Raw genomic sequence first — 13,958 nt, 5'->3', positions numbered from 1 at the left:
ATTTAAAATCGATTAATCGCACAGCCCTACGGTCAACACTCATCCCCGAAGCAGAGCCGGTGTTCTGCCAATCTTTGCATGCGCACTGTGGATTTTCAAAGTTTGATTGGCACGTCCATGATCCTTCCAAATACACGACCCATGACATGAATTGCATTACACTTTGTGAACATTATACGATAAAGAGAAAAAAAACAACAATTCTATCGCTTTATTTGATATTCATTCAGTCATTCCCCTTTATTTAACCAGGCAGGTCATTAAGAACATTCTTATTTACAATGACGGCCTGGCAAGAGACAAGGACCACTTGAGGGGAAAGGAAGTGGTTTAGGGAGTAAAACACAGTAGAAATGTAGCTCTACAAAAGGTAGAAAACCATTAGGTAGCATTTTTTGGCAAAGCAGCAGAAATTGGCAGAACACCGGCCCAAGGCATAAGCGGACTAAGCGGCTGCCTAGGGCCCCGTGACCACTAGGGGGCTCCCAAGAGTTAAAAAAAAAAATATTACATTATTTTTTTAACTTGTCATATTTTGTGTTGAAACTTATGAAAAGTTATTTTATTGTGGTTCGCCCTGTGTTTTTGTTGTTTACAGGTCTCAAATCATTGCTTCTGTGAGGGAGATTAAGGGTGATGGCCAAATGCAAATAAGGGGTCCTTGACATGCCAGTTTGAGATCTAAATATGTTGTTATATCGTTATTGAATGCACTGTATTTTTTATTTGTTGCATTGATTGACTGAATGTGCCTATATTTTCAACACTGTGCCTGGTTTTATGTTTTACACTATGTGAGAACGTGAGCAATCCCTCCCCTTCTCACCGGACTGTAAATATGCGGCGTCGGGAGCGCGGAGCGCTCCGACTCACTTTCACCACACCTACAACTCACATGAAACAGTTCTCTCCACACTTTCATCCTGGCGGGTAGTGAGGTACCCACTACTTGTCTCATTTTCACCCATCCACAGCTGACAACGCTATTAAAGCATACGGACTCTCAAACATTCAGATACACGCACACACTCACACACTCACCTACACGTCTCCCCCTGCTCCGCAGCGGAAGCGCGCGCCGCTGCAGGGGCGGGCTTTATTGAGACGGGGCCCGGGTGGGCATAGCCCATGGTTGCCCAGGGGTGATTATTTTTTGGTATATTTATGTTTGTACTAATAATTATATTAAATTGTATTAGATATGTAGACATTATATAAAGTGTTTAAAGTATATTTATTATTGATGATTATGTTATATTTTATATATGAGGTTTTACAGCAGTTGGGGACAGTTATGTGGTTGGTGTCCCCCCTCAAGTAATGGTTTGCCCCAATTAAGTTGGCACCTGTGCTGTATTTAAAGAAGCCGCATTCAGCCCTCGTGGCGCTGAGTGGATGTGCCAGATTTTGGAATTCGGAGTTTGCCTGTATATCTTTGTGATTTTTGGAGAAAATAAAAAGCCTTTTGTTTCGGCAATATACGCTCTGCGGGGTCTTTTTTACACCTCATCATCATCCGGGTCCAGTTTGCCGCTCTGGTCCCTCACACACTATGTAATACGTTTTACACTGTACAATATGTTTTTATACAGAACTTTATATTTTTTTCTTTATCCTTTTGAAGAAAAAAAAAGTATTTGACAGATCACCTGTGTTGGCGTATTTATTACAAGGTGGTGGTGGTGTGTGAGGAGGTATATGTGAGGGGGTGTGGTCCAACTTTCTAATTGCGGGGTAAAGGGGAGGTAATTATCAGACGTTTTGCCAATTGTTCAAATCTTTATAATTATAATCTACAATTACCAGGTAATATTATGGAAACAACACACGCTTTCTTTTACAGTTTCTTTAATTACTGAGTAAAAGCCAGGTAAAAATGTCTGTACTTATTTGGTAAATACTTAGGAAATAGAATTACTGGGCAAGTAAATACAAGGTAAGTACCTGCCAATTGCCAGGTAAAACATGGTAACTATCAGGTTAATTACAAGGTCAATAGAGTCATTTACACCCCTCGGGGGTACCTGCACCAATCCATTGATAATACATAAATCAATAATGAATGGGTAAATACCCGGTAGTTATCCATGAAATGTATAGTAAATACAAGGTAACTACATGGTCATTGAAGTGTAATTAGCTGGTAACTACGTCAAATATAGGTTATAATTTCCTGGTAGTTTGCAGAAACATACTTAGTAATTACCTGGTACTTACTTAGAAATAATTCATGTAATTGCAGAGTAATTACATGGTAAAGTGACTGGTAGTTACCAATATTAACCTAGTAAATACCTGTAATTTCCCTCATAGTTCCCATCTAATGTCTTTGTAATTACCTAGTAATGTTTAGTTTAAACAACCATGTATTTACCATGTTATTACATGGTAAATACACATAATTACATGGTACAAGAAAATACGTAATAATTGCCTAGTACTTACTGGGTAAATTACCCAGTAGTTACCATGTAATTACCTTGTAAATACAAGGTACTACTAGGTAATTACAGTGTAATTACCATGGCATTGCCTGGTTAAAACTGTACTGTAAAAGAAAGAGTTACCCACTATTATTGGCAGTAATAAAGGGCCCCAAAATCACATTTAGCTTCGGGCCCCATGGAGGTTTGGGCCGGCCCTGCCCCGAAGCCTCAAGCCCGGAGACTCACCTGGTCGTAGTACTTGTTGATGTACTTGTACAGCTCATGTAGAGCCACCAGACAGTTGACCTCCGCCGCGTAGTTCTGTGGGAGGAAGTTCAGCTCCGTTAGAGACACCGACCAAGACCCCCGGGTCCTGAACCGACCCAAACGGACCGGTTCGGACCAGTTCGGTCTGGACCCAAACCTGCTACAACATCTGTATATATATATATATATATAAACCAGAGGCGGACATACGCGGGAGAGTTCAGCCAGCGCCGAGTTCATCTCCTGGTCGCTGGCCGAGATGGTCTGCCGGATGTCTGCGTAGTACCTGCAGGGGGGGGGACAAGAACCGGGTCACATGACAGGTTCAGGTCCAGATGTTGGACACCTGTCAATCACAGTGGCGGCTGCTGGTCTTTTAAGGAGGGGAAGCTCATTTTCGCCTTACATCATAAATTGTGTCAGTTTATTTGTATGTGAATTCTACCCTCCGTTCCGGCTGTGAATGCTTTGCAACGGTGGAGCGGCTACAGCAGCACCCGCTGCTCTACGGGGACAATAACTGTAGAGCAACAGAAGTCAGAGTTTCCAATAAACACCAGTGCAGTCTCCAAACACCAGAAACAAGTTGCTGAGTGTGTCGCTTATCGTTTTAACAAAGACAAAAGTCACTACGAGGATTTCCAAACTCTCCAGATCAAAATTTGCGTGCAAAATTTGGTGACTTTTTGGGCATGTTTAGGGGGGCAAAAAGGCCCTCCTTTCGTCAGAAGAAAAATAATAATAATAATAATAATAAAAATTCCTACAGATACTATAGGGCCTTCGCACTGCAAGTGCTCGGGCCCTAATAAATCAAATTAAAAATAAATAAATAAATACAATAAAAATACTTAATATTTCTTTCTCCCCAACAAAAACCAGAATGGATATTTTCACATATATGTTACTTTTCTTTGTTTATCACGCTTTCTCTAAATAGTCAGCAAGTGCAAATACTTTAATCAAAAATCAAATTGAGCCTCTCAGCATCACTTACCCACATCAAATCCAAATTCTTACACCTATCAAATAATTTCTGACGCAACTCATGATACAGAGGACAATAAAATACAAAATGGAACCCATTTTCAATATCATTAATATCACAGTAAGGACAAATCCGCCCTTCTTCTGGGACCCCCCGATAACGTCCTGTCTGAAGGTGCAGAGGTAAGATTCCAGAACTGATTAGGGCACATAGTGATCGTTCTTTTAGATAACGAGGCACAAACATACTCATTCATTCATTCAGGTGACCCGGTCTGACCTAGATGATCCGATCTCTTACCTCTCCACCATCTGCTTGTAGCGAGGGATGTCTCGGGCGTACAGCAGCTTGTTGATGGGCGAGTCCTGCAAACGGAGCAGAACTGGGTCGTGAGTTGCCGGATCAGAGGCCATCAACCCCCCCCAACCACCCCCCCAACAACAATACAATACAATACAACTTTATTTATAAAGCACTTTAAAAACACCAACATGGTCCAAAGTGCTGGACAGGCAAATGAAAGACAACACACCATAAGGCACAGGGCACATAAATAAAACAATCATGATAAGTTAAGTGAATAAAAAGGATAAAATAGAAGATAAAAGAATAAAATACTAATAAAAGGATAAAATAAGCACAACTGTCTTGCTAGGTGTTAAAAGCCAAGGAGAAAAGGTGGGTTTTAAGAAGAGATTTAAAAACAGACAGAGAGGAGGCCTGTTTGATTTGCTGAGGCAGGTTGTTCCAAAGTTTTGGAGCTGCAACAGCGAAGGCGCGGTCCCCCCAAGCTTTCTATTAGTTTTAGGCTCTCTCAGGAGCAGCTGATCAGCTGACCTGAGAGAGCGACTGGGGGAATAAGGAAGTAGGAGCTCAGAGAGGTACGGCGGGGCAAGACCATTCAAGGATTTAAAAGCAAATAAAATAATTTTAAAATGAATCAGAGACTGTATGGGCAGCCAGTGGAGGGAAGCTAAAATGGGGGAAATGTGCTCAAATTTGCAACGATGCTGACCCGTCCAAGCTTGTGGTCGGCGATGGTGCAGGAGTCCATGAAGGTCTGGGCGATGACGGACAGCACGGCGTCCACGTGGTCCGACGTCTGCACGTCGAAGATGAACTGCGGGTTCTTCAGGATGTTGATCCAGAACCGCAGCGGCAAACTGGAAACACAACAGATCAGTTTCAGCCTCCACCAGAACCGCCGGACCTCCTGAACAATCAATCAGTTTCCATCAATGGCGGCTGGTGCTAAACATCGTTTGGGGGGCGCAATTGACATACATCTGTTTTTTTGAAGTACAATTTCGAGAAAAAGTCGAAATGTTGAGAAAAAAGTCGAAATGTCAAGAATAAAGTTGAAATGTTGAGAAAAAAAAGAAGAAATTTCGACTTTATTCTTGAAATTGTATTTCAACATTAATTTCGAAATTTCGACTTATTCTTGAAATTGTATTTCAACATTAATCTTGACATTTCAACTTTTTTCTTGACATTTCGACTTTTTTCTCAAAGTGCACAGTAAAAATAAATCTTTCCCTCTCAAATATTTTTTCTCCTGCAAAATATATATTTAAAGTCATCCTCCAAATGTGTTGTTGTTTTAAATGATTTTGGATTATATTTAAAATCTTTAAAACTAATAACTGAAACAAAATCACAAAAAAAGTATGAAGTGTTAAGACATTTTCCCACTGATTTAGAAGACTGATATCCTTACTTACCCCTAGTATGATGGACTTTGTTGTATTATTTTACTTAAATGTCATGTATTTAATTTATTTATTATTGTTTGTACCTTATTTTCATATTATATTATTGTATAATTGTCATGGGACATTCAATCTACACTTTATTCTCATGTTTACATACAGTGTCCAATCTACTGTTGAAGGGAGAAAAAATACATTTTGTGTCCTGAAAATGCCCTGGATTCCCAAAACCCAGCTTTAGTCTTTAGTCAGCCACGCACCTGCTGTTTATCATAAAAAATGCTTGTTTTTCTGTGAGAAAGAGCCTGGTTCCCACGGGATTTTGGGCCGAAACTTATTTCGAGAGCTTGCGGACGGGGGGGCGGCGAATAGGCCTCCCCCCCCCCCCCCCTCCGCAAGGTGCTGAGGTAAAGGTATAAAGACGCGATAGCCGGAAGTTCGGATTTTAGAGTCTGCCGTGGGTCAGCGCAGGACGCCCGGCGCGGTTTTTCCTTGGCTTACTCTATATCAGGACTGTTCCCGGCTCTCCAGTCCCGTGTCGAGGTAAGAGTTAGGCCTTAAAACCCTTTGTAGTTGTGTGTGAGGAATATTGCTCTGCCATTTGCGGGGGATAACTTGTCACCTTATCCTAGCAAACGGGTAGTTTTGTGGATGTCTTCTATGTAAATGCTTGCTTTTCTTGCTGGTAATAAAGATCCATATGTCATTATAGCAAAAGCGAGGTGTGTGTGTGTGATTCATTTTGGTACAGCCGACCGCTCTCGAACCAGAGATTTCTCACAAAACAACTGTTCCCTTTATCAACCTCGTTTCAATTACAAATGTATTTGTATGGAATGTATATTTGCCATGTTTGTTTATAATGAACCTTTGACACGAATAAAAGAAAGGAAAAAAAAACCCCAAAAAACCCAAAAAAACGACTTGGATTCCCTTTAGGAATCCAATTCAAACCAATTAAGAGATCCTCAGGTCACGTGCTTATCAAATGTTGGAGAGTTTACACGGGATTCTGTTTGACCGGCACCCCTTACTTCCAGAAGGAAATAAAATAAAAAAAACATTTTGGAACCACATAAATATTTAAACAACATTTAACTACTATTCTACTCTAATTTTGTAATCAACGGCTACATTTACTACGCAAGCTCAACTCTTTTAGTGTGAGCAAGCAGATTATGGAGACTGTCTAAAGCAGGGGTCGGCAACCCAAAATGTTGAAAGAGCCGTATTGGACCAAAAACACAAAAAAAAAATGTCTGGAGCCGCAAAAAATGAAAAGTCTTGTATCAGCCTTAGAATGAAGGCAACACATGCTGCATGTTCTATATTATTTATAACTGGGGGAAGATTTTTTTTTCATTATGCACTTCGAGAAAAAAGTCGAAATGTCGAGAAAAAAGTCGAAATGTCGAGAAAAAAGTAAAAATTGAGAAAAAAGTCGAAATGTTGAAACAAAGTTGAAATGTCGAGAAAAAAGTCGAAATGTCGAGAAAAAAGTCGAAATGTCATGAAAAAAGTAAAAATGTCGGAAAAAAAGTCGAAATGTTGAGAAAAAAGTTGAAATGTTGAGAAAAAAGTTGAAATGTCAAGAAAAAAGTTAAAAATGTCGAGAAAAAAGTTGAAATGTGGAGATTAAAAAGAAAGAAAAGGGGAAATAAAGGAAAAAAAGAAGAAAAAGAAAAAAGGAAAAAAAAAAAGAAAAAAAGAACAAAAAAGAGAAAAAGAAGAAAAAAGGAAAAAAGAAAAAGAAGAAAAAAAAAAAAAAAGTTCGACAGACAAGGCCGCCGGGCCCGGCTACCTGTTGGTCTTCCAGATGTGGATGGTCTCCGGGTCGGCGATGCCGTGCTGCAGCGCCTGCTCGTCCAGCAGGTCGAAGAAGTACTTGACGGCCAGAGGAACTGGCCGGCTGGTGCTGAGGATGGCCGTGAACAGGTCGTCCACGAACTTCTGCAGCGTTCCCTGAGACGACACGGAGCAAAGTCAGCACCGGAACAGAGGCTCGGTTTATTAAAAGGCCGGAAAAGCAAACGGAAGAACATCAACTACGTATATTTAAGACTTTTTAATACCATTTGCAAACACAATTTACTAAGAAATCCAGGCTGAGGTCGAGGTTGCCAGATCTGGCTGACAGGTTCCAGCCCAAACGCGACGTAAAACCCACCGAAATAAGGAAAAACCAGCTTGAATCAAACACCTTCTATGTTAAAACCACCAATTATTAAATGCGTCATAAATTTCAAGCTTCACAACACCACTAAATAGCCAAAAAAAAGTTCAGGCTCCAAACAAAGACTACAATTAAATTGATCATTTAAAGCAAATAAAATATCTGAGTTTATCGTCTGCCGTAATGGAAACGTTTTTGTTAATAATTCTCCTAAATATTGAGTAAAAACCAGGAAACGCAGCCCAAATATATATTTTTTGGCCCAATTGGGCTGAAACTTGCCCAACCTGGCAACACAGATTTAGAACCTTCGCAGGAGATTCTCCTCAATAAACGTTTTTAATGATGATAAATCTTTAAATTTAAAGATTTAAAGTTTAAAATTAAGACCCTATATTGAAATTTAGGACAAATTAAATACATTTAAAGGCCTTATTTTAGCTAAAATGGAGTTTAAGACCTTTTAAGGAGCCGCGGCCGCCCTGGAAGCCAGAAAATAATTAAAATAAAAGTTCCTCAGCGTAAAAGACACTTTAAATAATATCAAAGCATCCTGAGAATCTGGAGGAGTCTCTGTAGTCTTGGGACGAAGAAACAACACGCTCTTCTTCAGACTCGGCGATAAAAACATCCAAAAAATTCCCAGAAATCCTCCACAACTGCAGATAAAACCGCAAACATTTTCTTTTCCTCAGTTTAACATTTAATCTCTTTTCCAGGCCGTAAGTGACGTGACGGTTTTGAACCTGTAACAGGTTGAAAACCTCACCTCACCTTCATGGAGAGCAGGCGGGTGAGGTAGATCTAGTACGGGGGTCGGCAACCCGCGGCTCTAGAGCCGCATGCGGCTCTTTAGCGCCGCCCTAGTGGCTCCTGGAGCTTTTTCAAAAATGTTTGACCCTTTTTTTTTTCCTTTTTTTTTCTCTTTTTTTCTTTTTTCTTTTCTTTTTTTCTTTTTTTTTCTTGTTTTATTCTTTTTTTTCTTGTTTTATTCCTTTTTTTCTTGTTTTATTCCTTTTTTGCTTCTTTTTTCCTTTTTTTCTATTTTTTTCTTCCTTTTTCCTTTCCTTTTTAATCTCAACATTTCAACTTTTTTCTCGTCATTTTGACTTTTTTCTCGACATTTTGACTTTTTTCTCGACATTTCGACTTTTTTGTCGAGATTGTACTTTCAACATTAATCTCGAAATTTCGACTTTTTCTGGAAATTTGGACTTTTTTCTCAACATTTTGACTTGTTTCTCAAAATGTTGACTTTTTTCTCAACATTTCAACTTTTTTCTCGAAATTTTGACCTTTTTCCTAGACATTTCGACTTTTTTCTAGAAGTGCATAATGAAAAAAAAATCTTCCCCCAGTTATAACTAATATAGATACATACAGCACGTGTTGCCTTCATTCTAAGGCTGATACAAGACTTTTCATTTTTTGCGGCTCCAAACATATTGTTTTTTGTGTTTTTGGTCCAATATGGCTCTTTCAACATTTTGGGTTGCCGACCCCTGGTCTAGTACTAGTACCTTCATGGAGAGCAGGCGGGTGAGGTAGATCTCGGGGATGGCTTTGGCTCGCTCGCCGCCCCGCTCCCTCACGCTGCCCCTCCGGTGTTTGGGGAGCTCCGACTCCTCGCTGGCCTTCACCAGGTGCCAGAGCCGGACGCCTCCTTCCTCCCCGTCGTCCAGCATGGGGGTCTCTGGGGGGGGGGCAAACATCTGGATGAGACTGATGTGTTTCACCTCATCCGAACATCAACAGTCCAACGGCTCCATCTGGTGGCCGACCAGAGCTGCTGTTTTTACTCAAACTACAGAGTCTGACCCTGCATTCACACTGAAGGCGCCATGGGCGTCATAGGCAGCCGGCTGCCATTCATTTTCTATGAAAACGGGCGTCGAGAGGCAGCGGGAGCAGCAGAGGCAGCAGAGGCGTCGGGAGCAGCGCGTCAATTTGAAGATGAAAAATCTGAACTTTATGCAAATGAGCAGCGGGGACACCGAGGCAGCGTCCAATCACAGACCGGGATTCCCGAAGCAAGAACCCTGCAGATTGTACTTTCATGTACACACAAACGTACACTCATTCACATGGGTACATGAGCAGAGCTGTGCTCTAACAAACTTATTTGATCAGGAATTCATATATTTCATCCAGCAAACTGACATTTTTGCTGATTTGACTGCCGTTTTTACCTGAACTGATCACGTGAAACATGTATCTGATGGTTGAGGAGCTGCATGGTCCCAACGATTTTATTTGCTACATCGATCCAACGCAAAATAATTAAAACCAATGCCTATTAATCACAAAACACAGTTTAAACATCATGACCAAATCCTCTCCGACCCTGTGTGTCAGTGATCAGCGCAGACAGACTGCAGCTTCTGAATTATGGTTCTGCGTTAAATTGACGGCGTAGGGTGTGCGTCGCCGCGAACCCTACGCCATAGACTCTGCGTTGGTGTGACGCGGAACCATAAATTAGCTTCAGGCTGATTTATGGTTCACGGGAGCAAGGGCTTGCTGGCGGTTGATGTTGATCCAGGACCAAACTTGTTAAGGAGCATCAAACTCACTCTAACTCAATCTACGCGTAAATAACGCTAAAATATAAAGAAGGCATCTCAAAGTGTGATCTATGGTGTATAGGAAACTGAAGATGTGCACGCTATATGAGTAGGCTGTTCCCTCCACTTCTGCAGCGCAGCTTTAGCCCCGCCCACTGCAGGCGTCGACAGTACATGCTGCTTTCAGTGTGAATCCACCAAGCAGAGAGATGCTGGCGTCAGGGGATTTTGACGCTTTCAGTGTGAATGCAGGGTGAGACTGTTCCCCCCCTCTCGGACCGGTTCCCCCCTCCCCTCCGGTTCCTGGTCTCATCCAGGTGATCCGGTCTGACCCAGATGATCCGGTTTGACAGAGATGACCCGGTCTAACCCCGATGTCCCCACCCCCTCCCCCAGGCTCGGCCCCCCCCCCACTCACTCTCTCCGGGCATGTAGTCATGGCTGTCGTGCAGGTGGTGCTTGTTGCTCCGGGGAACCAGGGCCACCGTAGCTCCGTCAGGGACCTGGAACACAGACCGGGTCAGACTGGGTCAGGGGGAACCAACGCAGGAACCAACGGAGGAACCAACGGAGGAACCAACGGAGGAACCAACGCAGGAACCAACGCAGGAACCAACGCAGGAACCAACGCAGGAACCAACGGAGGAACCAACGGAGGAACCAACGGAGGAACCAACGCAGGAACCAATGCAGGAACCAAAGGAGGAACCAACGCAGGAACCAATGCAGGAACCAAAGGAGGAACCAACGCAGGAACCAATGCAGGAACCAACGCAGGAACCAACAGAAGAACCAACGCAGGAACCAACGCAGGAACCAACGCAGGAACCAACGGAGGAACCAACGGAGGAACCAACGCAGGAACCAATGCAGGAACCAACGCAGGAACCAATGCAGGAACCAATGCAGGAACCAACGGAGGAACCAACGCAGGAACCAGCGGCTCCACCCACCTTGTAGTGCTGCAGGGTGTTGAGCCGTTTCCAGGATCCTTGAACCACCGACGTCAGGTCCTCGTCCGACAGGATCAGGTGACCCGCAACTCCGGCCCGCCACTCTGGAGGGAGGAGAAACGTTACGGAACCGGGTCCAGCTCACCAGGAGACCCGGGGGAGACCAGGTGAACCGGTGTTCTGCCAATCCTTGCTACACGCCAAGAAATGCTACTTTGTGGTTCTAAGTTCTGAGTTTGATTGCCACGCCCATCATTTCTTGCACAATGTAAAATTGATAATATGGGATATTGCGTATTTGATCCTTCAAAATACACGACCCATGACATGAATTGCATTACACATTGTGAACATTATACGATAAAGAGAAAAAAAACCAAAAAAACTATTCTATCGCTTTATTTGATATTCATTCAGTCGTTTGCCTTTATTTAACCAGGCAGGTCATTAAGAACATTCTTATTTACAATAACAGTCTGGCAAGAGACAAGGACCACTTAGGGGGAAAAGGAAGTGGACTAGGGAGTAAAACAGTAAAATTGTAGCTCTACAAAGGTAGAAAACCATTAGGAAGCATTTTTTGGCAAAGCAGCAGAAATTGGCAGAACACCGGTCTGACCCGGGTGATCCGGTCTCACATGATCCGGTTTTACCCAGGTGATCCGGTATGACCCATTTGAACCGGTCTCAACTAGGTGATCCGGTCCCACCTAGACGACCCGGTCTCTTACCCAGATGCACGGAGTCGATGTGCGGCCGCTGGGAGAAGGAGGTTCCCTTCCAGGTTTGTTCCAGGACCTTCTCCTTCACCTGGGTGATGGTGTCACAGTCCAGAACCTTGGCCGGTACCGTCTGGGCAGCCGTGTTCCCACCGGCCGCCGGCGCCGCCACGTTGAGGGTCTGGAGGGACGGAGAGGGAGGCGGGTCAGGCGGGGAACGAGTGATTAAAAACACGTCAGACTCTCCTGGTAACCACGGTAACCGCGGTAACCACGGTAACCACGGTTACTCACCAGCGTCCGGTACTCCACGTCCTCCCGCAGCAGCCGGTTGTCGTTCAGCGTGTACTTGGCCTTCCCCGTCACGGCGTCCACCGGGCCTTTGTCCACCTGGTGCTTGATGGCCCGGAACAGCATGTAGAAGGACTCGCCGGCCGACTCCTGGACACGGAGGACCGGTTACTTAGACCCGGTTTAGTCTGGACCCGGTTTAGTCTGGACCCGTTTATCTACTCACTTACAGAATCAAATTGTTGCCTTAATCCGAACAATATTGGAGTTTGAAAATCCACGTTTACACCTTAGTGGAACCGAACTGAAGCTCTTGAGATGGAGCTTTTAGTGCCAGATAATGCGTCTTAATCCAAGTTATTCGGGCAGGTATAGGGTCTGCATTGATGTCACTTCCCCACTGGACCAGCCCCCTTACTGGCACTGAGTGGCAAAACATCAGCAAAAACAGCTGCAACTAGTGGAGAAGACGGAATAACAGCCGATTATCATCTTAAATTAAAAGTCAGTTGGACTTGACAGTGACCCGTACAGTTACCCCAAGAACCAGTGGTCCATGGACATTAATATTTGGCCACGAATCCAGTTTCCTGATATTTACATGTACTTAATTTCTACACCGGGGAAATACACGAAGCAAAGCTTGAAGGCTTACAAAAGTCTTGACGCTTGGTCCGACTTCAAGGCAGGATTTGTTGTAGAAATTAAAGTGATGAGGACACCGAAATTTATGATTTGACCGTTTAACGTTAGCTATTCAAAAATCGATTACCTGATACAAAATGGGAACCACAAATCCACGTTTCGGTGCCTGGAATCCAGTTGTTTCTGTGAATTGCAGCGATCCATTTGTCTCTCTTAAGCTTATTTTTTGGCAGTCTGTAAAACGATAACTCAGATTTCTTGCTAAATCTATGAGTACAGTCGATCGTACAACAGCTCTTTCCCATTTTAGATGTTTTCCAGTTGCTCAAACTGAAAGTTTACGCTGCCACTCAGTCTTTCTGACACTCCGTCTTTCTGACACTCAGTGGGCGAAACCCGCTGTGAAGTCACATCTGTGACGTCATGCGTATTCCCTCTATACCAACCTACGCTTAGCCGAGCTAGCGACCGCCCCGGGACCACGAAAGCCAGAATCTCAACACAGTAGAAGAAGAAGAACGGCGCCACGTACCCTCAAGAAGGTGAAGAGACAGATGGACATCCAGTTGGTCAGGAGCTTCTCCACCACCGACTCGGTTCTGGGGGTGAAGACAGGCAGCGGTCAGTGGATGGAAACGGCTGGCTCTGACACCCGACTGTTGCCCGGGGCGTCGTCGGGGTTGACCCACTCACCTCCGCAGCATCAGCTTGGGGTTCTTGGCCACGTACTGGTCCACCAGGTCGTTGAGCAGCGTCTTCAGGATGTCCGTGAAGTACTCCAGCTTGCCGTGCAGCGCCACCGTCAGCAGCGAGGCCACGTAGGCCCGGTCCCGGGGAGAGAAGGTCCGCTGGACCTCCAGCGTGTGGATGAACTGGGGGGACAGTGGTTTTATTTATTTATTTATTTATTTATTACGGTTCCCCATTAGTCCTCACTGCAGTGAAGACTATTCTTCCTGGGGTCCAACATTGCACACATAAAACAATACAATACAATCCTTACAATTAAAACATAACTAAATCTAAACAAAAAGTGAGATGTAATGGAATTCAAATTTAAAAATTGTTGAAAACAGTCAGAACAAAACAAGAAAAAATATTCCATTTTACACACTCAGAATTTCAGAATAAACCAAGAATTTCAGAATAAACCAACTAACTAAAACTGACTTCTACGTAAGAGTATTAGGGCCATGCAGGAGAAAAATATTTGAGAGGGG

The 13,958-nt window shown here is 43.5% G+C and overlaps 1 protein-coding gene across 1 annotated transcript in view; it reads right to left on the bottom strand.

The window, feature by feature from the left end:
• plxnb1a (plexin b1a) overlaps positions 1-13,958 on the bottom strand; it is a 119,485-nt gene that overhangs the window by 1,207 nt on the left and 104,320 nt on the right. Inside the window, exons 26-37 of the mRNA XM_061736800.1 lie at positions 13,432-13,610; positions 13,271-13,337; positions 12,097-12,243; positions 11,815-11,983; positions 11,084-11,187; positions 10,549-10,633; positions 9,087-9,259; positions 7,195-7,355; positions 4,697-4,844; positions 3,982-4,046; positions 2,904-2,979; positions 2,673-2,747 (exon numbers count right to left, since the gene is read on the bottom strand). Coding sequence (XP_061592784.1) covers positions 2,673-2,747; positions 2,904-2,979; positions 3,982-4,046; positions 4,697-4,844; positions 7,195-7,355; positions 9,087-9,259; positions 10,549-10,633; positions 11,084-11,187; positions 11,815-11,983; positions 12,097-12,243; positions 13,271-13,337; positions 13,432-13,610 — 1,449 coding nt within the window. The remainder of the gene's footprint in view (positions 1-2,672; positions 2,748-2,903; positions 2,980-3,981; positions 4,047-4,696; positions 4,845-7,194; positions 7,356-9,086; positions 9,260-10,548; positions 10,634-11,083; positions 11,188-11,814; positions 11,984-12,096; positions 12,244-13,270; positions 13,338-13,431; positions 13,611-13,958) is intronic.

The sequence above is a fragment of the Cololabis saira genome, chromosome 12, assembly GCF_033807715.1.
Source record: "Cololabis saira isolate AMF1-May2022 chromosome 12, fColSai1.1, whole genome shotgun sequence".
NCBI classification, from domain to species: Eukaryota; Metazoa; Chordata; class Actinopteri; order Beloniformes; family Belonidae; genus Cololabis; species Cololabis saira.
The sequence above is the reverse complement of the archived record's forward strand: the minus strand, read 5'-3'. Positions and strand labels throughout refer to the sequence as shown.